Source organism: Agelaius phoeniceus, chromosome 7 (assembly GCF_051311805.1).
Source record: "Agelaius phoeniceus isolate bAgePho1 chromosome 7, bAgePho1.hap1, whole genome shotgun sequence".
Taxonomy (NCBI): domain Eukaryota; kingdom Metazoa; phylum Chordata; class Aves; order Passeriformes; family Icteridae; genus Agelaius; species Agelaius phoeniceus.
The window spans coordinates 17,963,462-17,990,780 of NC_135271.1; the positions used below are offsets into that span (position 1 = coordinate 17,963,462).

General features: G+C 43.1%; 2 protein-coding genes across 14 annotated transcripts in view; both read right to left on the reverse strand.

Moving 5' to 3' along the window:
* The window catches only part of DIP2A (disco interacting protein 2 homolog A), an 81,704-nt gene extending 68,993 nt beyond the window's left edge, over nucleotides 1-12,711 (reverse strand). For all 6 annotated transcript variants that reach the window (XR_013182984.1, XM_077181108.1, XM_077181107.1 and 3 more), the window contains exon 1: nucleotides 12,432-12,711. Coding sequence is in view for 5 of the 6 variants with exons in the window: in XM_077181108.1 (XP_077037223.1) it covers nucleotides 12,432-12,528 (97 nt within the window). In the remaining variant the exon portion in view is untranslated. The remainder of the gene's footprint in view (nucleotides 1-12,431) is intronic.
* Nucleotides 12,712-15,354: 2,643 nt separating this feature from the next.
* PCNT (pericentrin) overlaps nucleotides 15,355-27,319 on the reverse strand; it is a 70,373-nt gene continuing 58,408 nt past the window's right edge. For all 8 annotated transcript variants that reach the window (XM_077181113.1, XM_077181111.1, XM_077181116.1 and 5 more), the window contains 10 exons: nucleotides 26,868-27,018; nucleotides 23,935-24,651; nucleotides 23,130-23,404; nucleotides 22,775-22,874; nucleotides 20,708-20,872; nucleotides 19,707-19,942; nucleotides 18,485-18,573; nucleotides 17,659-17,821; nucleotides 17,053-17,180; nucleotides 15,355-15,744 (listed from right to left, as the gene is read on the reverse strand). In XM_077181113.1, the coding sequence (XP_077037228.1) occupies nucleotides 15,701-15,744; nucleotides 17,053-17,180; nucleotides 17,659-17,821; nucleotides 18,485-18,573; nucleotides 19,707-19,942; nucleotides 20,708-20,872; nucleotides 22,775-22,874; nucleotides 23,130-23,404; nucleotides 23,935-24,651; nucleotides 26,868-27,018 (2,068 nt within the window). In that variant the 3' untranslated portion in view covers nucleotides 15,355-15,700. The remainder of the gene's footprint in view (nucleotides 15,745-17,052; nucleotides 17,181-17,658; nucleotides 17,822-18,484; nucleotides 18,574-19,706; nucleotides 19,943-20,707; nucleotides 20,873-22,774; nucleotides 22,875-23,129; nucleotides 23,405-23,934; nucleotides 24,652-26,867; nucleotides 27,019-27,319) is intronic.

The window sequence follows — 27,319 nt, forward strand, 5'->3', positions numbered from 1 at the left end:
TCTGCAGAAGTTGCTACACTTTCACCAGGTTTATTATCTGAAGGGAGTATGTCACAAAGCTTTTTTGGGGGTTGGGCAGGTTACCCTCCTCTGATCACAATGTAAAAGCCTTGTGCTTACAGAAATATCTTTTTTTAAATTATTTGAACCATGTTTTGCTGAAGATACTTTTACTAATTAAAAAACAGCCAACATTAACTTCAAGTGAACTGTCATACCTTTCTTCTAGCCCAAAATTAGGTAAGGTTCAGTTACACAGCATCAGGTAACAATTGATGTGACTTATCTCACAGCATCAGGTAACAATTTCACTGCAATCATCCTCCCAAATATGACACCCACTGATGAGGACCACAAAGCAAGTCCTCCAGTTTTGCAGCTCATAGCTTCCCTTCTGAAAGGGCACTGAGAACCTATTTCATGTGATGAACACAATTTTGATAACATCAGTGCTGCATGAGTCATCAATCTATCCCACAGTCCCCTTCAATCTCCCCAGGGAATTATCTCATACCGATTCAGAATCTCTCTTTATTTGCCAGTGTCAAAACATTGCTTGTTTGAACACAGCAAGGCTACCTCTTGTCATGAGTCAGTTTATTGGGCTTCCCAAACTGCACCAGCTGCACCAACATGTGACTGAAGCCCTGCAGAGTTCAGCTCCAAGCTAAGCATCAAGTGCTATCAGTTCACTTCACTACTTACAAATATTCACTAAGGAAAGGAAAATCCTCCAAAAATCTCATGGCTTGTTATTAGTGCTGAATATTTTGGACAGAAGTGCATAAAAGCAAGAAAAGGCTCATTCCACAGTGAGGAAAAATCTACCTGTTTGTAGCACAAGAGTGGCTAAAAGGCCCTAACCCAAAAAGAGAACAACCAAATAAATGGTACAAGCAAGAGCCTGCCCATGGAAGATGCAGTGAGGTGCTGTAGGGCACAGAAAACATGAAATGATCACAAGAACAAGTTGTCAGTTATTAGCTATTCACAAGTTTTACATGTTTTAAATTATTTTAATTTTTTTTTCCTCTGGATGCAGTCCAGAGAACACTGGTCCTGCCAGGAAGGAGGAGCAGCAATATAGGAGTTGTGTAAGTACATACTGAGTTTGTCTAATCTAATTCATATGGCTTCCATTTTAAATAAAAATCCAAGACTATTTATTTCTTATATTACCTACCATTTTCTGCTTTCACTAAGCATTCTGCTACTCCTCCTCTGTCTCAAACCAGCCTGTAATCACCTCATCCCAACTACCCTGCTACACAGACTTATCTCACAGTTTAAGACCCATTTAACTTGCTAGGATAAAAGTAACATATACAAGGATTTATACACAGACGTTTTATAATTTAAATTATGATTTATAATCTTAACAGTAATTTAAGATTAGAATATTGAGCCACAGCTACAAGAATATGTGTGTCAAGGAAGGTTTTTATAGTTTTGCTGAGGCCATGGCCCAAGTTACTTATTTTGTAAGTAACAATGAAGTAACAACCAAATAAAAATCAGTTTCACTGGAAAGGGGCAATATCCATAGTGATATCTTCTGCAGATCTTGGTCCCAGTCCCTGCCTTCTGTAAACACCTTTGTTACAGCTATTTCCAGCACCTCAAGTTCTTCTTTCAATTAGCAGAATCTAAACATTCTGAAGGGCATGTGAAAACATCATCTTCTAGGAAGGGAAGAGTCTCATTTGCTAATGGTCAGTCTTGGGCACTGATAAATTGATATCCTGTGGTAATCAAACCAAATCAGAGCCCTGCCAAAATCTGCTAAAACCCAAATCTGAAGAAAACTACGACTTTGCATATATTTAGGCAATAGTTGCTGATATATCTAATCTTGGCTTCATAGCTGTGAAAAGTCTAGAATCACAAATATAATTTGTTGCAAACACTAAGCTCATCAGAAGAATTTCCTGTTTAAAAATACACATTTCCTTAACACATTCCTTCATCTGTAGCACGATCACACTGGTTGATGACTGACTATAAGTAATGCTTTTAAACAGACTGGTTTATTCAATAATTCATGAAAAGTAACCCAAACCCTCTCTAGCAAGGAGGCTGTAGATGGAAAGTGAGCACAGGGATAACAGTGCCCATCACCTTGACTCCTGTGCTATTGCTCAAACTGTCCAGCCACGGATCTGTATCTGACCATCACAGAATAAATCATTTCTCAGTTTCCCAAACTGCTCAAGGCAGACAAACATGTGGCAAAAATACAAGACACAAACTCACAGCAGCCAAACTAATCCTGACCCCTCTGGTGTTTCTGTGTATGCAGGCAACCGAGACTTTGCAGAATCGAACTGGGAGGATCTCCAGAGTGATGCTCTTAACTTCACTTGCACTAGATCAAGGCAGGGGAAAAGACCTCAAGCTCCTGCCAGGAGTGACTGTGGGATCATCTGATTGACTGTCAAGAAGTTTCAAGGTCATACATTTTACTACACAGACCTCTAACCCAGAGGCAGTAAAAGAAGGCAAAGAGCAAGAAAGAGCATCCCCAAGTACAAGCATTTTAATTCCTACAACCTGTACCACACAACCTCAACTTACTGGCTTATAAAGTTTAAGCTTCTTCATGATTTTGAAGAAATCAAAAAATTCTTCAAAATAATTAGAAAAATGCTCACACCTAAATTTTCTCTTCAAATAATCTTTCTGAAAGAAAAATGAAGGAAAAAGTCTTTACTGAGCTGCCATCTCTGAAAACAATGAATATTCTTTGCAAGCTGAAGTGACTCTCACCAAATACAAATTATACACAAATATCTGAAATGAGAAACTTCAGTAATTTTGTTAGACAACACATAATTGCCAACAAATGTTTTGTGGTCACAGTGCCTTTTCCTAGCCCTCCCAAACTGTGTGCTTCCACAATATGGCCTGTCTGACATGCTTTCTTTGCAACCACACATTCTGGCACTTTCTAAACATTTCTTACTCCTTATAATGTAAGGCAGAAATCTCATAATGTGGGACTTGGACAGAATTCCATCTTCATACACAGGCAGCTGGTACATATGGAGCTGAAGCCCTTCCAGTTATATCTAACCCACCTCCCAACACAGGTTTTCACTGCTCCATAAGCACATAACTTCTCAAGCACTATTTGATAAAATGCTGAGTTGACTGGTATTTTCCCTGTATCTGATGAATCCCAGATCTGTGGGACACAAACATATTGATTATGATTTATGGGAGCTTTCATATTTCAAGTTCTAGGACAAAATGCTGCTACAATCAGCAAGTCCTACATTTCATTTGAGGGTGGATCCACAACAGATTGAAGGAACAGCCGTAGAGATAGAGGCAGACACTGAAGAAGTTTATTTTGGGTATGGATTCATGTTGCAGCTAAGATGAAGTACTGGCACCCTCTTTCACTCTTCTGCCCTCAACCCAATCCAGCTCTGAGGCCATATGGCGGTAAGTAGGAAAAAGGAAAAATAAAAAAAAAAAATTAAAAATTTGAGCCACAGTGAATTATAACAAAAAGCCAGAAAAAAGATTCTCTGCATCTATCTTCATAATATCACAACACCAGCTATTAGTATCTTTTTAGTGTCCATAAATAGCAAATCCTACAAGAGGCAGATTTTTGTCAGACATCACTGGCATCCAGCAGAACACTGAACAAAAACTCCCTGCTAGTTGAGGGATGAAGCCCAACTGGCTTCACCAGGTGTTGGAATTCTCTTCAAGTTCTTAAAGGGATGTACACAGAGATAATTAAACAGAAAGGTCTTGACCTTTAAAAGGTAACAACAGACACAGAAGATTATAAGCTGCTTCTTTCTTCACTGAATTGTAAATTGCAGACATCAACCACAAGGCACAAGCTTCAACACAGGAAAACAACAACAACAAAAATCCACAGAAGCTTAAAATCTTTGTGTCCTCTGGAGCACTGCTGGGGAAACACCACCTTGAGAAAGAACAAAGGTCATAATAAAGCAGTGAGAAAGTGATAGAAGGATATGATGATGATGATGATTTGGAGGTTTTAATTTTTCAGTCATACTTTTCAACTCGGTCCCCTGAATTCTGCATTGCAGAACTGCTTTGTGAGACCACTACAAAGGAAAACCATACACTCTATTTTTCTATATGTAATGGTGGGGTGACAGTTGGACTCCACGAACTCTGAGGTTTTTTCCAGCCTAGAAGATTCTATGACCTTCGAAGCTGGGTCTGCAATCATCACATCAAGAAAACTCAGGTGAATGCACCAAGTTGGTGTTTCCTCGAGAGCTACACAACTTGTGCCAAGAAACTGTCAAATACTTTGATACTTATTCCAAGGTAAACACAAGGGTTCTTAATAACCAAATGACTGGCATGTAATCAAGAGAGACTGATATGTTTTCCCTCCCACTTGCACACAGGTATATTAAAGTCTGTCTTTCAGTAACAGAACTGGGTGATACATCTGTAACTGTATGAAATATCAACAAGCAGGCACCTTCTTTAATCCAAGAGATGCCACAGCCCATCTTCATGAAATCACATTTCAGAAGAACAGTCTATTCCTTTCAAAAAACCAAACTAACCCAAAGAAAAAAAAAATATTCCCAACAGCATTTTAACCAGCAAATGGAAAAGTCACTTCATGATCTCAAGACTGACAGAGCTTAATTTAGGTTTAGGGGACAGATAGGGAGGTAGGACATAGGACTGTGTTCAATGCTAATTTTATAAAGGTCTATTTACTTCATAAATGTGCATTTATAATTTCAAGGGAAGCTTATTTTTACACAATAACACCTGGAAGAAAATGTATTTCCTTTATTCTTCTTAATGTACAGGTTGCCATCATACTTTTGTTCCTCACCAGGTTTTAACCTTCCTTGCCAATGCAACATACAAAAGAATAACAAGACTTCTACTCAAATACAAGAAAGAGATTAATTTAAACACTGGTTAACTACAGCAGAAATCTAGAAGACAACCAATAAAAGCCCCAAGCACCTAACTGGTTGAGTCTGAAATTCTGCTTTGATGGGGAAAGAAGTTGATGACCTAGCAATCCCAGTTTTCCTGGTTCAGAATCTTCTCTTTCCTCACAGTGATAAAGGTAACAGAACACTACATTTAGTCCTTTTTTCTGCAAGCCTTTAAGTGCATCATCATCATTCTTAAGCTGGAAGCCAGAGACAACAAAATAAGTCTGGATGTCCTCACTGCTCACAAATTTGTTTCATTAGAAATAGCTAAAGGTAAGAAATGTAAGGATGCTCTCAGCTAAGACCAGATACCTTGTTTATCCTCCTATGTTCCAGAAGGCAGGAAAGAAAACAGAGGAGGGAAGGACAGCAGAATAACAATGATGGAAAATGAGTATGATGGAGGAGTGGGAATAGGAACAAAAGGGAAGGCACATTGCAGATGAAAACCATTGCCAAAAGTACTGTTCCACTGCTACAACAGTGCTTTCTGATATGGTTGCTAACATTTTAGGTCAACTCAACAAGAACCTCTTAACCAGCTTATTATCTTCCAAAATAGAGGGGAGAATAAAAAAAAAAAATCTCTCATCATCCAGCACATCAGACATGGCAAGATAAAGAAAATGGGTCCATTTGTTTTACCCTCCCAAGGTAGAAAGGTTCAGAGAACTCTTGGTGCTCAGTGTGAGGCCTGAGGACATTGAGAGGAAAGGGTGAACAAGGAGTAACAGTTCCTGGGTAACCTGGTTTTTGTGTGCTGAATACAGAAGCCTTGCTAGGCAGCACCATGTGGTCTAGCCTAGCCTGGTTTGGTTGGCACATGGCTTTGGCTCAAGAAAGGGGGAAAAATCCAGCTGGCAGCATGGAGGAAGGCCAATCTGGGCTGCTGAAGAATGGCAAGGCATGGCCACTCAGGTGGAGAAGTTACTTGTGGAAGTCTGTTGTTCTTCTATTATTTCTCTAGAGTCTTATATTGTTGTTATCAGACTTCTAAAGTCCATACCTCTTTGGTGTATTCTTATGGCTGCAGATCTTCACTGACTCCTTCTTCTGCATGCTGCTCTCTCTCAGGTCAGGGCTCCTTCAAGGCTCTCCCTGACTGGCTAACCTGCCCCCTTTTATCCCAGTTATCTTCATTGGTTACAGCTGCAGCCCAATTAAGGACATCACAGCTGCAGCCCATCAAGGACAACCAGGACCTCTGGGGCGAAGTCTCTATACAGATATTCAAATACAAATATTCAAATACAATACATTTCCTCTACTATAGAAGTCTGTCATGTAGATGCCCATGTCCTCAAGAGTCAGGCTAATGAAGAACACTGAAACAAGAGGGTAGATCAGGCTGCAAAAATAGAGGTGCCACAGATAAGATGTGGACTGGCAACACAAGGGAGAGTTGTTCCTAGCTCAATGGGTCCATGATGCCCCAGGCCATGAGGGCAGAGATGCCACCTACAAGCAGGGACTAGACCAAGGAGCAGATTTAACCATGGACAGTATCTCCCAGGTTATCCACAATTGTGAGATGTGTGCTGAGATCAAGCAGGCCAGGCAGGTAAAACCCCTATGGTATGGTGGGCAGTGGTCCAAATATAAGTACGGGGAGGCCTGGCAGATTAATTATATCACACTGCCTCAAACTACGTGGTCATGATGGTAAAAACCATCATGGGATGGCTGGAGACCTACCCTGTGCCTCACACCACTGCCTGGAACCCCATCCTGGGCCTGGAAAACCAGCTACTATGGTATCCCCATAGGAACTGAGTCCAACAACAGGACTGATTTCAAGAACAGCCTTAGGAACACCTGGGCCAGAGAACATGGCATTGAATGGGTGGACCACATTCCTTATCATGCCCCAGCTGCTGGGAAAGTTGAGAGGTGGAACAGACTGCTTAAAACCACCTTGAAGGCACTGGGCAGGGAGACTTGGAAAAACTGGGAGCTGCATGTAGCACCTGGTTAGTTAACACCAGAGGCTCCACTAACTGAGCTGCACCTGCCCAGTCTGAACCGGTGTGAACAACAGAGATAACGTTCTGGTGGTACACATGAGAGGTATCCTGGGAAAAACTGCTTGGATTAATTCTGCCTCAAGCCAATACAAACCCATCTGTGGGGTTGTCTTTGCTCAGGGACCAAGCTGCACCTGCTGGTGCAAAAGGATGGAGAGACACAATGCATCCCTCAAAGGCACCTTGTTTTAGGGTGAACTGCCTGTCCCACTGTGCCTGTATCTAAATCTAGATATAATTGGGGTAATGCATGTATGTATATACTTTAAAAGTTTAAGTTTGATGTAACATGTTGGTATGGGAAAAAAATTCAGGATGGATAATGTTAGAGATTAGGAGGTTTTTTTTCCCCCTCTCAGGGAATTTTCTCCCATCTGCTGCCTAAGAGATGATAACGACTTGTACTTCAGAGACAAAAGATGTAGCCAAGGAGAAGAGGGAAAGGTGCAGCTGGCTGCACTCCTGTAGCTGAGGGGCTTTGCCTTGAGAAGGGTGTGAGATTTTGGCTGGGGCTGGGGAGCTGGGCTCAGCTCCTCACTCGCTCTCTCTCAGGATGGGGACAGCCTGAAGGACAGCAGCCAGGTGCCCAGACCTGTGCTGGGTGTTAACATAGGAGAACAAGCTTTGAAAACTCACTTAGTCCCCATGGGCATTTGGCAAGCCCCAGGTACTATCACACAATTAACAGTTTCTGCTGGAGAGCCCTGAAATTAAGAAAGAAAGATGCTGTAGGTCAAGTTTCACAGACTACCATCTGTCTCCCCAGTTACAACAGTTCTTCCTACTGACAGCCTCAGATCATATTTACTTCCAAATATTTCCAAGACTTCCATAAGAGAAAACTACCATTTTAAGACCAGAAAAAACTTAACTCCTAAATCCCATTATTTATCACAAGAAAAACAGGTGCAAGTGTTTGTGGGTGTCTCTCCCTCACCTGATTTCACACAAAGAAATGTAATACCACATCAATACCGTTGGTGTAACAAAAGGACCTAAAGCTTTCAGGTCTGACCACTACCTTTAGGTTCTATAAGAAAGGTGTTCTGACAAAAAAAAAAAACCAAAACCACAGTATTCTTGCATCAATTTTTCAAAAAGCCCAATCAAACTAACTACAAAAAGTATTTGCTGAAATATTGCTGGAAAATTTGCAGTAGCCAAAGATGTCAGACATTAAACACCCTTACTTTTTCAGGAAATAGTTCACAGCTGGTGTCATCTTCCATTCAGAAATTACCTGCAGTACCTCAAAATGTGCCAAAAAACCCCTAACCTTTGCAAAACAATCCCCAAAATAACAAAACCCCAGAGAAAGCTTCTTTGTCATATACACCATTTCTTCCTTTCTTAAAAGGGAAAGAAAAATTGAAATAAAAATGACATTGAGAGCCAGCTTTCAGTCCAGGCAGATGTAAACACTTGGAGGGGAACCAGAGCAAGCAGTCACTGACCACTCCACATAAACTGCATCCTTTGCCACTGAAGCTCAGCCAGGCTCAGGAGAAACCTGTGAGCAATGTGGCAGGAAGCAGAAAATGCTCCTCCCCAAATCAACTGAGAAATAACTGAGGTTATAATCAAGATGGTAAGCTACATGAAATACTTTTCTATCTCTGAACTAATCCTACAGCCTCTCTGGTAGAAGCCACTGAGAGCAGTGTTGCCCATCTGTCAATCTGTGGAGTAATAGAATAGATTTGAACTAGCAAAAAAATCTCTTCAGCCTCTTTACTGTAGGTAATCTCTGGAGTTGCAGCTTAGTTCATAGAATCATTAGGGCTGGAAAAGACCTCCAAGATCACTGAGTCCAAATCACCAATCTACAAATTCCTAGCAAACAGAAGAAAACCCAAAGCCATATACTTCATGTTTCAAGCTGCAGAAATTCAGACCAAGGAAATGTTGTACCATTTACACGCTGGTCAAACACCACCTCAAAGTTAATACAACTGTGTTTTTCTTCCCCCAGTTTTTATCTGATTTTTACTGAACACAAATCCAGTGCTCTGCATCCAAATGGCCCAGACTAACTGGATCCAGAGAGCAACAAGCACCAAAAATTGGCAAGAAAATTAACAAACATAGTCATATATTCTTGTTGAGTCCCTGAACTGCTGGCTGAGACACTGCCACCACCACCAGTCCCAGAAGACAAAGCCAACACAAGCTGACACCAGGTCCTCATGGCTACATGAACACATCACACAACTTTATCTTGGACTATGGATCTTGTCCTTAGACAATCAAGGAACAAATGAAGCACCTTCTTGCACAGATAACCCTGAAAAAGCAAAAAAACAACCCAATTCCAAGGTGGTGTACAAGTACATTTAGGTACATAAAAATATATACATATATATGATGCCATTTAATAGAAAAAGTACAGGCTTTAAAATGCACATTGATGCCTTTGCTACAGAATCTCCACTGCAGGTAAGAATTTTTTTAAGAACTGTTTATAACCTTAGCTCTCTTTCAGAGCAGGGAAGAAAAAACAACACCAAACCTCCAAAACAAACAACCAAACCCCCAAACCCCAGTGTTTTATAGTTACCAATAAACAACCTGAAGTACTGGAGCTTACAGCATCCCCATCATACTCTTTGACACAGATCCTGCCAGTCTGATTAGGGAGCTCTGCATATTTCCATTACATCAGAAAGCTGCAGCATCTTTGAGTCTTAAGATAAGCAAGCCTAGCTCACAGATCCATCAGCTGAAACTCAGCTTAGGTGCCAGGAATGGTCTCAAAACTGCCCTTATCTCCTCAAAAGGTTGTGGGCAGATCTCTGTTTTCTTTACAGGTTTCACAAATTTTTTTCAACAAGAAATAAATTAGTGTTGCTATAACAAAGCAACACAGTAGCATCATAGTAAGGTCACCTTTTATCCCAAACTATTATTTTTCTAGTACATGAAGAACACAAACAATGTCAAGCAAGAGATTAAGATCTTGTAAACCTGAAGGATTCCTAACAGTGCATATGACTGGAATTGTATCATGAACTGCCATTCCATCCCCATCCAAAATTCTTCTCAGTTGAATGCTCTACTTAGGATTTTGAGTTATCTTTAGAAAGTGCCAACGTACTCATGTCTCCATTCTTCTCTACACCTCGACACAAACACTGTTCCCAACTTTTGCTGTGATCATCTGAAGCACAACCAAAGGAGGAGATTAATCATCTTCCCGACTTATATTTTACAGGTGAAAATAATGTAATCAAAGAGAACAGACATTAATCCTGCCTTATCACCCCAACACACAAATATTCCAATTAACAAAGTACACAGACAAACTAGAAAGGAACTTGCTCTCACGTTTCTCCTTTTCTCCTTCTCCCTTCACAGTTCCTCTCAGATGATGGGAACATCCACCCAAGTACTGACCTTCTCTAACCTGAGGCATATTCAGTGTTAGAAATCTCAGATTGCTGTTCCTTCCTCTCCAAGTAAGCAAGTTCTGAGCATTAAAAGCTGCCCATACAAACATCAAGCAATGGCAGGATACGAGCACGTAACATATTACCAGATGTTGAAGAACTACTTGCAAACGTTCTCCAGTTTAGGAAACACAGAAAAGGAGTCACATCTAAGCTCATAAACTAAGTCTTCAGAGTGATCAAGGAATTCAAGCTCACGTTACCACTTTACCCAGTCACTCCATTAACCCAGCAGCTACACAGAAATACACATTCCACATCAGACCCACAGCACCAGGACAGTGTGCAATCACTTCAGGCCTCTACAGGTTTAACATACTGCAGATCCCCCTATTAAAAAAATACTTTATCAGTTAAAAAACCCCACAGACAGGAACTGCACAGCAAAGGAGCCAGCCCCAGGATATCCCTGCACGTGTCAGCAGGCACACAGGAAGAACCACTGCAGGGCCATGGAGCACAGGGTCCCAGCTCACACACAGAGGAACTCACCTGGCACATGCAACAGGCCATGCCAGGTACTGCTCCTGCCTGTGCCAGCAGGCATGCAGCAACAGGTTCCACTTGGACAACAATCACCCATCCTACACTTCTCCCCTGCCTCTGCACCAAAGCTTCCACGCTGGAAATGACGTCAGCAGACCTGTGAATAACTCCTGAAACCGTGACCTGAATCAGGCAGCACATGTTTAGGTGAATTAGCTCCAATTGTGCCCACCTGAACCCGCTGATCTGAAAACTGCAACATCTGAGGAGCACACTGAATGCGCCGAATCCCAAAAGCACAGGTGGTATTAACAGGTTTTTAGCTCTTCTATTCAAGGGTGCAGCTTGATGGTGTAACTGGGGGAAATGCAAGGAGTAACTGCTCCCAGAATGTGCTGCCTCTGTCACCTCCACCCCAGCATGCCCTGCTGTGCCAAGTGCTGATACCTGCCTGTCTGCAGGACAGGCCACGCCAGAGAATCAGTATGCAAAAAATCCTTGCCCAGCTCCTTAACAGAGATACCACGACTGACACCCACAGGGCTGTTATCACCAAACACTGACCTGGAGGTGGAAGGCATGTCTCCTGGGGGCTGAAAATCCATCAAATGGTCACAGAGACCCTGTGCCTGGCACTGCATATTGTCACCTCTGGGCTCATTAATGCACAGGGCTGGAGCCCCTCTGCTATGGAGACAGGCAAGGAGAGCTGGGGGTGTTTAGGAGAACAGAAAACTCTAAGGAGACCCTAGAGCATCTGGAGGGGCTGCAAGAAAGCTGGAGGGTCTTCGGACAAGGGCCTGGAGTGACAAGACAAGGGAGAATAGCTTCCCACTGACAAGAGGGCAGGGTTAGATGCGATACCGGGGAGAAATGCTTCCCTGAAGGTGCTGAGGCCCTGGCACGGGCTGCCCAGAGCAGCTGTGCCTGCCCCATCCCTGCAAGTGTTCCAAGGCCAAGCTGGAAGGGGCTTGGAACAACCTGGTCTAGTGAAGGTGTCCTTGCCCACGGCAGGAGAATGGAACTGGACGAGCTTTAAAGATTCCAACCCAAACCATGATTCGGTGGCTCTAGAAAAATGGAGCGAGCATCATCATATTCCTTCCTGACTGTATATACAGTGAAGCACAAAAAAGTTGAAAATTAACGACAGATACAGAGAGAGCGATTTAAGGTTTTACCTACAGTTAGGAACAGGTATTGAAACTAAAATAAAATTGTCTTTCCAGAGTATCACTAAGTGCCCGTTCGGATGAGTTCCTGCGGGGCCTCCACCAGGCGCCGGCCGCAGGGGCCGCGGGCGGTCAGTGCAGCCGCGGGGACGGCGAAGGCCCGCCCGCTCCCGGCTCCCGGCTCCCGGCCGGGGGCTCCGGCAGGAGCGGAGCCCGGGCCCGCCGAGAGCTGCACCGGGGGGCGAAGCCGCCGCCGCCGGCGCCCCCAGGCCCCCGAGCAGCCTTGCGGCCTTGCTGCCGCGCCGCGGCCGTGCCCGCCCCAGAGCCGGCCCCACTCACCCTCGGACAGCTCCAGCTCCAGCTCGGCCAGGCTCTCGCGCACCTCGGGCGGCAGCGGCACGGCCTCCAGCGCGCAGCCCCCGCGCTCCGCCGCCATGGCGCGGCTGGGCCAGCAGCGAGCGGGCCCGGCGGAGCCACCGCCCAGCGCTGCCGCAGGTGGGGCCGGGGGCGGGCCGGAGGCGGGCAGCGGCGGTCCCGGGCCGGCGGCAGGCAGGCAGGGAAGGAGGAGGTGGCGCCAGCCCCGCCGCCCCGCGCAGCCGCTGCCGCAGCCCGGGACGGGGCCGGGCCGCCGGGGAGGGGCCAGAGCGCGGCCCGCCCGCTCCCGGCCCGGTGCTGCCCTTCTCGTGCTCCTTTCCTTTTCCCACCCTTCTGCTTGCCTTGGCACCTGCTGTGCTGAGGCCCCTTTCCTGTAAATACCCAAAGTGCCCTTTCCCTCCCCGCTTCTTCCTCCCGACGGAAAATAGGAACTGTGACCCATCCTAGGCCCACCCGCTGTCCCAGGATAGAGCAGGGACATTTTCATGGCACGGAATTCCACTGTGAGGGCCTGCCACACACTCACCCTGGATGTAAAGTGGTACCTGGGACTGCATTAAAAAAAAATAAATCTGGTGAGAGTGTCTTTTTTAAAGCCAACCACCTCTCAAAGGGCAGCAGAGAGCAGCAGGACGCGTTTGCGCTGGGGCTGTGCTGAGGCAGCAGCAGCTTTTCCCTGTTCAGCTGTGGGTTCCAGGGTGAGTGTGTGGCAGGGCACCAGAGCCTGATGTTCCGGCATTCCTGCAGCCTCCCAGAGGCTCGGGCAAAGGCAAAGGCAAAGCAGAAAGGCAGCTTTCCCTATTTTCTAGTTCTAGGGAAGTTGCTACTGGCAGAGCAGTTTGGGGGATCAGGCCACTGGCAAGGTCCTGGATTTGCCTTTGCCCGAGCCTCGGGGAGGCTGCAGGAATGCCGGAACATCAGGCTCTGGTGCCCTGCCACACACTCACCCTGGAACCCACAGCTGAACAGGGAAAAGCTGCCAACAACTGCTTCTGTCCAAAACACCACTCGTGTTTGGGACAATTGGGGTTCAGGTTGGGGCTTCCAATTTCTCCACTCACATTACTGAGGTTAACACATCACAGGAGAGCGTGTCCCATATGGCTGCCCTTGCGAGGGCACAGACACCACACCAGCACTAGAAAACCATGCTGCTTAAAATGTCATCACTTAGGCTGGGCAGAAACACTTCTTTCACTTACTGCTGTAATCTTCAGTTGCTATTTTAAAAGGTTGATTTTCTAGACAAACACTTCTGCTTCCACTACCCTCCAGAAAGCTGTCTGTGGGTATTGGGGAGCTGAGGGGGACGTAGCCACAGGGAACACATTACCTATAGCTCAGATCCTACTGGGTTGCGTTCCTTTGATGCCATAAGTTTTATCTTCCATATTTTCCAGATTTTGTACTGCATTAGTAAATAACTTGGAGCTTCATATAAAGTGTTAGCAAGTTCTCCTCACAGTTTAGTCAGACAAAACAATCCTTTTGCAGCCTGAGAACCAAGGACACCATTGCAGCTTCAGGCCCAAGAAATATAAATAACAGGCCCAAGAAATATAAATAACAGAAAACTGAGGAAAGAAATCTGGGAGAATGGGACTGCATAACCTGAAGCTGTAATTGGACAATTAACCCCAACAAAGGACCAAAACTTATAAAAGTGTGAAAACATGTGACCTGTCACCCATATTGGGTGTAGCCTTGTACAGCCCAAGGCATATCCTTTGAAGGCCTTTTAATAAATACCTGCTTTATTCCTTTGACACTGTCTAGCCTCTGTTCTGGGCAGCCTCTCAAGGCATCATCCTCTCTGCAGATTTATTTTCAAGTGTTAGAACTCCTAGAAGCTGATTTTTAAAAGAAATAGGAGGCAGTCACTGAGCCAGCTTAAACTTAGTTCAAATGGAAAAAGTAATTGAACTTGTCTAGAGTTCCAAACCCAAGCTTTTACACCAAATCAAGTATTGTTTGTTCACAGCCCTCTTAAATTTATGCCCAATCAGTTCAAGGGTTCTCCTATAGCTGTCAGGAGGTAATAAATCTGTACATGTGCCAAGATCTACTGCTACCACTTTTTTTTCCAGAGAACAAAATGATGATCTACCTGACATATAAATACAAGTTTACCAAACAAAGGCAGTTAAATAAGTAATAAAACAATCTCAGATGAATGCCATTATATAATTCTCAATACCCAGTACAGAAAAATCTTTTAAAAGGCTGCAGCAGAACAATGTGCCTCCAGAAGAGATTTTTCTCATGCTCCAAAGTTAAAAACCACAATTGCTTCAAAAGTAGAGATTTCACATGTCCAGAGGTTTAAAATATTCTGGTATTATAATTCTTCCTATGCCTTTTCTAAAGAAATATAGAAATATCACAGAAAAGTCTTATTCAGCATGATACATGGATCACTCTCATTTTTGCACTGAGATACTGATTGTGACTGGAAATGAGTGTACCACCAGAGCACCTCTTTGCTTTTCTCCAACCAGCAATTTCATGCACATTTGGAACTGCCCCCTGAAGGCAGCCACAGCACAAGATACCAGATACAGGCAGGATCACTTCCATTAGATGAAGATAAGAATTCACAGGTTTTGTTTGGTACAAAGGAGTTAAAATTATGGGCCTTTTGAACTAGAAAAATGAAGCTAAAAGTGTTCAGAATAAATAGGACAGACTGAGGGAGGATTTATGTACTAAAAAAACCAGAAGAGCAAACCCTAAATTCACAGAAAGCTACAGGTATCTTTGATATTTTTGAGAGTATTTGAGCTATTCCTTTAATTGTAATGAACCTACAGAAATATTACAACCCAAACAATTTCAGGAACAGCAAAAGAAATAAATCAGTATGAGAGAAGTAAACAACCACACAATGTAAAATTCACTAATAAAATGCCATTTTAATAACTTTTTTTACAAGGAATCCACCTATACACTATAGAAAAATAAACACCACAGAGACTTTTTGCAGCTTACAATACAGCGATGCAGGCACACCTCAGCTGTTGACTTAATTTCACATGAGAATGCAAAACATTGTTCTTAGTGAAAAGTAAGTCCCTCTTAAAGTACTAAAATATAATAAAAAGAGTCATATAAAAATCTGCTTTAAAAGCACTGCCCTTTATTCAGTTGCATGGCAGATTGCAAGTGCATCTGTTGAGTGAGGACCAACTCAGAGGAAGCAGGAACTTGCAGGACAGATTTTCTAGGTGTTCCCATCACTTCCTTAGGTTTCTCTGATGAGGTGAACCTAGCACTTGTCCTAAATTAAAAAAAAACCAAAACAGATCAATATTAGAAAACTGCTTGTGTTATGAAGCAACAGTGTACAATTAGCAGCATGTTATTTCCTCAAAGCACTTCATATGAGCTACACTGAAAGCAATTCCAATTTTCATGAGCCACCTAGGAGCAATCCCAAACAGGATTTGAAAGCCTAAACATCTGCCAAAGCAAACCTTCATACCCTGGGAGCAGTGCTCCATCACAGGCCTGCTTTACCCCAGTGACAGCTCAGTTCTGCCTCTCCTGTGGTGATTCTTTAGTTCACTGGGAGCTGGGAAATCACTTGGCTGACAGCACTGCTCTAAAGATTGCAGCATCATTCTGTAATGCCTGGACATGATCATCCTGGTAATATGGAAATGACAGAAATCATGGACACTTTTCATACAAGTGTTTATGGTGTCCCAGCTGTGCAGTACTTATTCCACACTTGGAATGAAGCAAAATGTGTTACTTCCATAAAGGCTGACAGGTTTCAAGTCTAAAATCTGTTTATCTGTATCAGCCATGCAGCTGCAGTATTTGGGGAAAAAAAAACCCAAAACAAACAAACCCACAAGTCACAGTAATAAAGTTTCTAGGTAAAGTCCTGCTGAGAACAATGTCAAAGTTCCCAAACTCTTCAGGATTTCAGGATGATGTGATTACAGGTTGCAAGTTCCTCCTTAGGACAAGGTGTTTCTGTGTTATAACCAACATGTAACAAGAGGAGGCAATTAGACTAATTAAACGAAGTAAATCTGGTCTAGAAATTAGGTGGAACTGTTTTAAATAGCAAAGCTAAGTGCCACTACAATCCTTTGTGTGTTCTTTGATAAATCTTAGAACGAGATGGCTGTATTTACCAGCCTCCAAATCTTTTTTTAAAATCTGTTATGAACATAAGGAAGTGATAATTAAGGGAAGCATTACAGTTTGTGCTGCAGAGAAAGCCCTGCTCAGCTATTACAACAGCTATGTTTGACTTGAAAGCAAATTAACTCTATACACAGCTTCATTTAAATTGCAATACTTGCTTGCTTAGATTTGGAAACAGGAAGGGGACAGGAATCACATGAAATTATTCCATCTCATCTCTTTCACTATGAGCTTAGAGAAACGCCACACTTGGAGTAGTTTTAGACACAATTCAGAAAGGTTTCCTTTCAGAGACTGACTTTGTTACCCCCCAATAATGATAATTACTCCTTAAAATGATGCTCTTTATTGGCAATGTGTACCAAGAACCTTGTGAAAAGCAGCCCAGGCTTGCAGGAGCTGTGAGGGGTGAGAAGGTGGCTCTTACCTGGCTGCACCCCTCGCAGCCTTTGCTGAATCACCTCCAAGCGATGGATATATTCTGTCAGTGACTGGTCAGGATCCTGAGGTGGCACAAGGGACTTGTCTGGAGCTGAACTTGGGGACTGGTGCCATCTTCAAAAGAAAACAAATTATTTTCTCCTTTTCATGCTAAACTCTCAAGTGTATCCAGAAGTTACATTCATACAGTCAGGAATTCTAGGCAAAGGAAATTGGAACCATCACCACCCTTTCCATTTGTATAGCTGTTCCTGGAAACAAGAGCAGCAAGAGGAATCATTTAGCCTGGCTTGGATCTACATCAGGCCTGAGCCACCACTAATCCAGTCCCACTGAGCACCAGCCAGGGCTGCTGTTATTAATATCCTGCTCCATATCATACAGGTGACTTTTCTTAGCAGGGCTGTCATGACAGAGGAATAGGGTGGGGTAGAATTCAGTCTTTTTCAGGTTCTTGCAGGTCTCATGCTCTCCAAAAACATTTTGCTGAATTCCATGCAAACCAGAAGACAACCTGGCTGTGACTACCAACTCAGCCAAGTTACAAAACCCCTCCAAAAACCTGAAGCATGTCCCATCTCTGCAGACTGACCTGTTGAGTGAGCGGGAGGAGGACCGTGGGGAGAGGCTCGTCAATCTTGCAGCACAGCTGGTTCTGTGGCACAGCCCTGTGTCCCTGTCCTGGGTAGGGGGAGAGCTCACAGGGCCAGCTGGGGGCTGCTGCTCTTTCAGGACTTCTGTTCTAGCACCAGAGGCTGGGGTAAATATGGAGGGTTAAAAAAAGTGCACTAGGAACCATTGAGAACAGGCTGTCGTAAACACATCCAATAAACCCATGAACATGACAGCAGAGCATGCTTAAGTTTGGTTTTAAATGCAGGTAAAGACACTTTCTACAGCTAACTACTTGTTTATTTTTGTGGGTTTTTTGTTTTGTTTTAACTGTATTTAACAGAATTGTAATACTATTTTGCATTGAGGTAGAAAGTTCAGCATTTGAGGATTCACATTTCTTAGGAACAAGACAGTGGGTTTAGGTACAAAGGTGGTGTTGTCTTTTAAAATAAGTATTTCCAGCAAATTAAAAACAGTGAAAATTACATAGTACCAGGTAATGAAAAATACACTGTTTAATCTGAATTTTGTTTAGCATTGAAAAGACACAATGGAATTTTACATCAAGGGCAACAGCTCCCCAATACGGGGTAGTGCATTAAGATGTTTGTTGGAATTCTTACAAAGGCACTCATCACTAACTAAAAGGAACACTCAAACACTCATCTACTCTACAGATGGATAGTGGCAAAATAAACAGATTTTTCCCACTTGGGTTTTGTTTTTAAATGGAACACATCACTGAAGAAAACAAATTACAAAGAAAATGACAAAGAAAACTATGTACTTATCCAAACACGTACCTGTGTTACCTCCTATACTGTGAGAAATGCTTTCACCCTGTGTGCTCTTCCTGCCAACTTTGTTCCACTTCTTCACCAAAAACTTTAACCTTGGTAAGAAAACCAATTTGTACAAGCATTAAAAATAAGCAGGAACACATTAAATTTTAATATTATTTGTTGGTAGAGAAACAATTAAGTGACATAAGCAATGATTGTTGTGGGAATGACAGGAGAATTTTCAAATTCAGTCTTTGGAATGCTGGCTTATCACATTTTACCCTGTAACCATCTTTGAACTGCTGAAAAACCTTGCTTGTTTTGGCTCTGCTCCTGATCTCCAGAGAGCTCTTCCTACCTGAGAGAGGGAGTTTGGAGGTTACTGCACAAATTTGGAGGTGCTGCAACCTTTGCTGTTATTATGGTATTCATATCAAAGACTCTGTGTCATCATCTGACAGAAACTTGCTAGTGATCATTTTAACTAGACAACAAAAAAGCTCAGAAATAACCACCTATTACACTTAAAATTGCCTTTTTTTTCATTCAATGGGCTTAAAGCCATTGGGAGATGGCATATTATCCCATGTACAGCTAGCAAAACCCATTTGATAGTGACACAGCATGAAAAAATCACCCCCAATGAAACACACACTACTGGATTCCAGAAAAGCATTCCTGACAGATCCCATTCTGATACAGGACAGACGGTCCAGTGAGACCAAGGAGATAAAGGTCAGCCCCAAAGGACTCCAGTTTGTAAAGCTGTGCACTGGTTCTCAAATATATTGCAGCTGGGTATCACTCTAGTAGCTTTTCCATGGAATTATGGAATGGTTCAGGCTGGAAGGGATCTAAGGAAGCCCACCTTGCTCCATCCTCCTGCCATGAGCTGGGACACTTGGCACCATCCCAGGCTGCTCCAAGCCCTGCCCAACCTGGCTTTGAACACTCCCAGGGATGGGGCAGCCACAGCTTCTCTGGGCAACCTCTGCCAGGGCCCCACCATCCTTGCAGGGAAAATTTCTTCTCAACATCCCATCTAAATCAACCCTCTTCCATTTTCAAGATGTTTTTTACAAATCTTTAGTACAGATCAAACTCAGCTAAGAAGTCATGTTTGAACCAGTCCTGGAGATTGCTTCTACGTGACATTAATGTAGGACAAGCCACAGGAACAAGCAATTTTTGAAGCTTCCAAGGACACGTGACCTATAAGAGACAGGGAGTGTTTTGGCTTTACCTTGAGATGGCAATGATGGCTCTGACTGCACACCTGAACTTGGTGAAGGGCCGGGAGTGGGATGCAGAGAGCTGCAGGTCTGCAGAAGGATAGATTCCCATGCGGGCAATGAGAGACAGAGTGGCTTGCTCACAGTCCTGAAAGCCACCAAGCAGCAGCAAGAGGTATTTCTTCTGATAAACTAGAGCTTTTCTAAAGCTCTCTGCTCGAATGTACTTTCGATATAATCTCTGTAACTGCAGAAAGAAAATAAAAATTAAAAAAAGTTCATTTTTTTCACAGTTACTGCTGCAAAAAGCCAGCCACAAACAAGGTATCTTCAGGTCAAATGTCAAGACTGAGGACACAAGGACAGCCAAAACAATTCTGTACACTGCTAAAACCCACCCAGATTTGGAGTGTCAGACCTCTTTAAATCTCCTGAATGTTTTCAAGCAAAGTTTTCATACTCAAAACTCTAGAACAGTTTAACTCCTTAGTAAAAAAAAAAGCACATCTGCTTTAAAAAAAAAGTAAGCCAGAATGCATGGTGGGAGAGATGCCTATAAGATTTGATTACAATCAAAGTGTCAGAAAAATAAAAAGTATTTAAGATCAGTCAGCAGGGATTAAAAATAATGACTGTTTTTTATTTTCATCCTCAGACAAAAAATCCAAGTCTCCCTCTCATTTAAGAGTGGAAAGGAATTCCAAAGATGCAGATTACTTTTGATGCAAGTTCCTGTCTAACACTGAGAAAGTTCCAAAGGAACTTCTCTGATGAGGTACATATGGAGAAAGCTTGTAATTTAAAATAATAAATCAAACTGTTTGTCTAGAAAATCAACCTTTTAAAATAGCAACTGAAGATTACAGCAGTAAGTGAAAGATAAATCCATAATCTGACCGATGCCTTTTTTCCCCAGATCATGTTCAAATGATACCTCCTGGCTGTGGCTCTGCTGGCCCTCCAAGCTCCAGAGACCCACCCCCCCATTTGCTGGCTATCCCCATGATTTTACCTTAGGATTGGAAGTTTCTGCCACTGGTTTGTTTTCAATTTCAGCATTGGCTTTAGCCAGCTGGGATTCTGCCTGTTTCAGCATGTTCTGCAGTGTGTTCCTCTCTCGTTGCCAAGCCTCTCTTTCCAGCTCTTGAACAGGGGCAGCATCACCTGTAGATCTCACCTAAAACAAAAACCTAAAGGAAGTGAGCCACAATGGGTTTTGCACATTGTTTTCACAATCAAACACCTCAAACTGAGTAAAAGCCCAAATTTATGACAAATTAAAACATAAGAACAATGAGCCCAAAAGCCAGCAATGGTATTCAGGTGTTGAACAGCACAATGGGAAACTGAAATGCAGGAAAAGCCTTTCTGACTCTCATCTTTCTTCTACATCCACAGGCAGAACAGAAATAGTCAAGATGTCTGTGTACATGCAAATACAGGTTGTGAAAAATTCTGAAAAATCTCACATTGAATTCTGATAGTCTGCTGCTCAGAGAAGCTGTGGCTGGCCCATCCCTGGGAGTGTCCAAGGTCAGGTTGGACAGGGCTTGGAACAATCTGGTCTAGTGGAAGGTTCCCAGCCCATGGCAGGGGGTGGAACAAGATGGGTTTTAAAGACCCTTTCAGTCCAAACCATGCTGTCTGTGATTCTGTGAAACTGAGTTTTGTGATAAGGAATGGGACCCAGGACTCCAGCTCCAATTCTTCATGGAAGTTCTGCCTTCATAACCCTCTTTGTATCAACTACAAATTTACTGGTCATCAGTTACATCAGTGCATGATGCAGTAGATCACAAAAGAAATAGAAGATTTTTTTTTTTAAGGTAATTGATGTTTTATCCCTTGAAATAAAATCCATACATTAGAGAAGCCAGTACAAACAACTGACCCCAGTTTCTCCTAGCAACTTATTTCAGTACAATCTGTAGTATCTGAAGGAATTCTACATGACTCATCTAATGTCCTTGACTTCTGCTGCACCATTTGGCAGCTGATTGACCAGACAGCTCTATTTGGCACAGATTTTCCATGCTGACATTTTGCCAGGTTTCCTGTCCAATACTCCCCAATTTATTGCAACTCAAGTGGGAAGCAGCAGAAAATTGCTTTGGTCTCCTGAGCATGTGGTTCAGTACCTTAAAGGAAGGAGAAATTCAGGGAGGAGACTGAAGGAAAAGGTGATTCTGGAAAAAAAATAATCGAAGTCTGGAAAGAGGGCAGAAAGGAGGGATTGTTTGTGCCCACAGAAGAAAACCTATAAAGGTGGACTTTTTGCTCCTAATCTCTAGAAAGGCATGTGACTTTAAAGTGCTCTACTGAACATTTGTTTTTGTTAAAAAATAAAAAAGTCAGGAAGCTTGAGTTCCTTTATTTTTGTGTGGTCAATCCCTGAAGGAGGAAACTCTGTTCCAACAAGGGTTTTGTCTACAGCTGACAGCTCTACAGGTTTGTGAGAGGAAGGCTTAACCAAAATAATCTGCAGAAGAGGCTGCATCCCCCTCCTCAAGGCTGGAGATGATCCACTTGGCAACCACCTGTGTGGCTGCACAGGTGACAGAAGGAAAATATTAACTATTTTGTAAGCAGGTAGACACAGGGAGAGCTGCCACATGCCAAGGGAGCTTGTCACACATCAGACTTGTGAACAGAAGACACAAAAAACTTTTCACTTATCAGTCATAGATCTCTGTCTACTGCAAGAGAAAGATATAAAACTGCAGTTATCTGGGGAATCAGATGGATCTAAAAGTTATGCATTTATGTACTTTGTATCAATAGACCTGAGCTTGGTCTTTGGTAATCCCTGGGCTTGTGTAAAATATTTGCAATACTGCAGACTTGGGTCAGAACAGCCCTCCTGAGATTACAAACCACTGTGGTTCTTTTGGAAAAAAAACTACTTAGATTCTGGTGAAAATCAATTTTCTCTGGATGCATCAAGAAGCTACAGGAACACATCCCAAAGCTTGTGATCCTTGGACACAGTACATATCTAGGAAAAAAATGCTCTCAGAAGCAGACTCTGCAATATGACAAAACAGAGTGGGACATGAAAATATGTTAATATTTTCCTTACCTGAGTTGTAGGAGGAGACAAATCTGATTTTAGCTCCCTTAATGTCTGCAGTAAAGAGGCTACAGCTTCATCATTTGATGCAGACCAGTCATTAACCGTTCTGTTAGGCAGAAATACCTTTTCAGTATCAGGCTGATTTGTAAGAATGTTAACACACTTATAATTGCTTCTTCCCACTACTTGACCTTTAAGGTTCTGAGGCTTTACTTATGCAATATTTACCACACAAATTACTGCAAATACGCAGAGAAATTAGCAAGTTCTGTTAATAATTAAGAATTAAAAGAGGTCTAAGCCATGACACACACAAGTTAATAAGCAGGATGGAAAGCAAAGTGTTATTTTATGAACTCACTTATCCAGAGTTTTATATATGAACTCATTCAGGTGCATAACCACAAAGAGCAACTGCTGCCTCATCTTCTCCAGCTGTTGCTGCTGCTGTTGCAATTGGGGCTTTTCAGTTTCTTTTGTCACAGGCTGTGTGGCACTTCCATCTTTGCTTGAGGTACACAAGAGTTCTTCCTGACAGTTTGGAGTTGGAGGATTTCTTTCTCTTAATACTGTCAGCATTTCCTGCAGTTCTTTAATTCTTTGTTCATCTCTTTGGTGTTGCTGTTCCAAGTTTTGCTGTTTTGAACAGAGTAGAGTAGTTAATTGCATCTTATATATATCCACTTGTGTAAGTGTCACCCACCTAATCAGCATACCCATTGGGTGTTCCTGAACTGCCAGACCACTTTTGGGGAAGGCTTAGAGCACTGCTTTCCAAGGCCACCAAGAAGCCATTTAATGACAGTGGAGTGGCCATTGTCTCCATCCAAGGAGAAACCCAGGGTGAAACCAATACTGTCTGAAGCCATGACTGGGATCCTAGCTCAAAATAAGGGCAGTGACATGAAACCTAGTTTGGTTTCATCCTGCATTTAACCCATATTGATCCCCACCTGTGAACAACCAGCGCAGGCAAAAATTTAAAGATCAACTTCCATCAACAAGAAACCCAGACACAATCCCTTGAAAACAGCTACATTTCACAAAAGCAGGACAAGAGCTCATTTAATGCATTTTTCAGAAGGAAACATTCCAATCAAAGAATACCATCCACAGGGTTATATCCCAGTGTGTGGCTATTTCAGTGTAAGGCAGAGCATCCTCACCAGTCTCTCCTGATCTCTCTGCCAGTCCTTCTGTTTCTGTAGCTGTGTCTGTTGCTGCTGTTTCTGCTCTCTCTCCCTCTCCTCTTTGCTGTTCTTATCTTGCTCTTTAAGCAGTGTGAAGAGTGACTGCAGTTGTTCCCAGTCCATTTTGAGCTTGACCTCTCTCTCCCTCTGGGCCTCCAAGGAACGGATCACCTCTTGCTTTTGTGCCTGAAGAGACTCCAGGGTGGCTCGCAGTTTGTCACTGACCTCCCTCTCCTTCTGGGTTTCCTCACAGCACATCTGTACCTCAGCCTCCAGCTGCCTTTGGGACAGGATGGCCTTCTGGTGCATTTTCTCAATAACAGCAGCAAGCTCCATAGTTCTGCTCCTCTCCTCTTCCAGCTGGGCTTGGAGCTCTCGCACAAAGGCTTGTTCCAGCAGCGACTCCCTGTGCTGGCAGGAAGCCCCTTCCTTCACTCTCATGCTCAACTGCTCTGTCAGAACCCGCTCGTGGTTCAGGGAATCCAGGAGCTCCAAGGAACGGTTCTTCTCAGCTTCCAGGTTTTTCTGCAGCTCCCTCAGTTTGTTGTGCTCCTGGGCCAGCAGGGCTTCGCAGCGGGAGTGCTCGATCTGCAGCTCCTTGCGGAGGTTGTCTGCCACTGTCCTCTCGTGCTCCAAGGACACGGCCAGCTGGCACTTCTGCACCGACTGCACATCCAGGGCAGCCTGCAGCTCCTGGGCACAAGGGGGAGAGCACATGGGTATTCCAGCACAAACACTCATCTGTGGCACTGGCTGGCATTTAGTCATTTTTCATCTATTTTGTCCAGAAAGACATTCAAGACTTAACTAGAGTAGTTCAGGCATTAAAAAGTTTAATTTAAAATTACAGGTGACAGAAAAATGCTCTTTAGCAATATGGCACCAAGCAACAAAACCAAAAATTATCATGTTAATCTGCCAGTATCATGGATATATTTTATGAAACATCCTTTCACTAGGATTTTTCTCCTGACAAGCTGAGAGGCCTCAGAGATGAAATGTAACCAATAATTATCTGCTGCTGTGGAATTCAACAGGTGCATCTTGGATTGGTCTCATGTGGTTGTTTTTAATTAATGGCCAATCACAGTCCAGCTGTCTCAGACTCTCTGGTCAGTCACAAGATTTTCTTATCATTCCATTTCTATTCCATTCAAGCCTTCTGATGAAATCCTTTATTCTATTCTTTAGTATAGTTTTAACATGTAATTTTCTTTTAATATAATATATATTATAAAATAATAAATCAGCCTTCTGAAACATGGAGTCAAGATTCTCATCTCTTCCCTCATCCTGGGACCCCTATGAACACCACCACGTGCCAGTACATTATTTCTTCTTCAGCTACTAAGACCCTCATTGAGAATTCACTACTTTTTACATCACTCAGTCCCATTAATAAGTAACATCTGCAACAGCAATAACCCTGTTGTTTTAAGAAGAAAAATCTAAGCAGTAAGAGTAGATATAAAGCTTCAGAACTCCATCTCTTCAAAGCACAGAGTAGAGACTGAAAAAAATTATCACAGAATGGTCTGGGTTGGAAAGGACATGAAATCTCATCTCATTCCCACCCCCTGCCATAGGAAGGGACACCTTCCACTGTCCCAGGTTGCTCCAAGCCCTGGCCTGGGCATACTTCCAGGGATGGGCCAACCACAGCTGCGCTGGGTAATCTGGGTGCCAGGGCCTCATCACTCTCACAGCAAAGAATTTCTTCCTTATATCTAGTCTCATCTCTATTTCTTCCTTATATCTAATCTAAATCTACCCTCTTTCCCTTTGAAATCCATCCCTAGGGTCCATTCTGGGAGCCAGTCTCTTCAGAAGGAAAGGCAGGGACTGAAGGGGCAGTGTAGGGCACTGCAGACAGCCAGAGCTGGCACTGCTGTCCTAGTAGGGAGGTCCACCCTGCCCTCCACATAGCCAGCACCATATGTTATCTCCTAGAAAGCCAAGTCAGATGCTAAAAGGCAGAAGCTTTCCATAATGGGGCTTCAAAAAAGATATGTGAATGCTAGACTAATCTGTCCAACAGGTACCCCTGGGGCAAAGCCCTTTTCTCCTGGCCCTGGCTACTCTGTCCTCCCTGCATGAGGAGGTTTCTGAAAAGGAGGAAGATGGTAGCAACATTTCCTAACCACGCAGCACTAACATATATCCCAGCAAAAATCACTCTCAAACTGAAACAACTACCAGGAAGGTGACAGGAGAAGCCAGACTACATGGAAATAGTCAGAATTGTGTTTCCTCACTTATGGAATTGAAGGATTGTTTAGAGTTGTTTGAGATAATTTAGTTTTGGGGTTCAAGAAATGGTTTATGTTAAATCTTCCTCCTTTTCCATTTACTGGAGGCCTTTTACAAGCACTGAGTCATTGCTATTACGGTCTTGGAGAGAAAGTTGTTCACTTGTTTTCTCTTCAATTTAGAAGGGAACAGAACAACTTTGGTCAACCTCCAAAAATACATTTTATATTGAAAAGGCTCCACTTACTCTCTGCCAAACCTATTTATCATTGGGTGGTTTTCTTTATAATCTCAGATATCATCCATCTCACACCCTCATGCTAAGTTTGCTCTGGAATTAAGGGTGCAGTTACACAGCTGCAGGATCTGGCTGTCCCTACTCAGCAAGGGGCAGTACACAACAGGGGAAAATGGGAAAGCAAAAACCATTAAAAATATGTGGAGAAAAAAACCCAACACTGCATTCAACCTTGGCTTATTTCTGCACGTGCAATTAATGAAAGTAACTGAGAGCTTTAACTGGGTGAAAAAAGACGCTGTGCACATGCAGAAAAGGTTTGGGGGTTTTAGCAGTTCTTAAACAAAGAACAGAGGAGGTGAAGAAGACTGCACAAATAACTTGCTAGTTAACGTCATGCCCCAGGGGAGCTGGGCGTTACCTCCATGGCCTTTGTCTTTTCATCCTCTGCCTTCCTCTGCTGACGCTGCTGTTCCTCAAACCAACCTCGCAGCTCAGAGCCCTTCAGCTGCTCAGCCTGCAAGCCTTCAAGTGCAGCTGCCAAGTCCTTTTCTTTTTTTTCCAATTCAACACTGCAAAGTTCAAAACGACATTTCTATGTTCAGAACACAACATCCTTCAGCAGAATCACAAGCAAGACATTTTGGGTTGGTTTCCCTATCTATGATTTTTGTTTCTTTAAAGCGGTCTCTCGTCTTTCTAAAGAGGGTCAGTTTTCAAGTCACAGCTAGTTAGCAGCTGAAAACATTTACCTCCCTGCAAGCCAAGCTAGAATTGCTCGATTCAGTAACAATGAAGAGATAGGTTATTTATTCTGGCAGAGCATAGCTGTTGTCCTGTGAGAGGAAAGCAAAGTATTGGCACACACTAAGA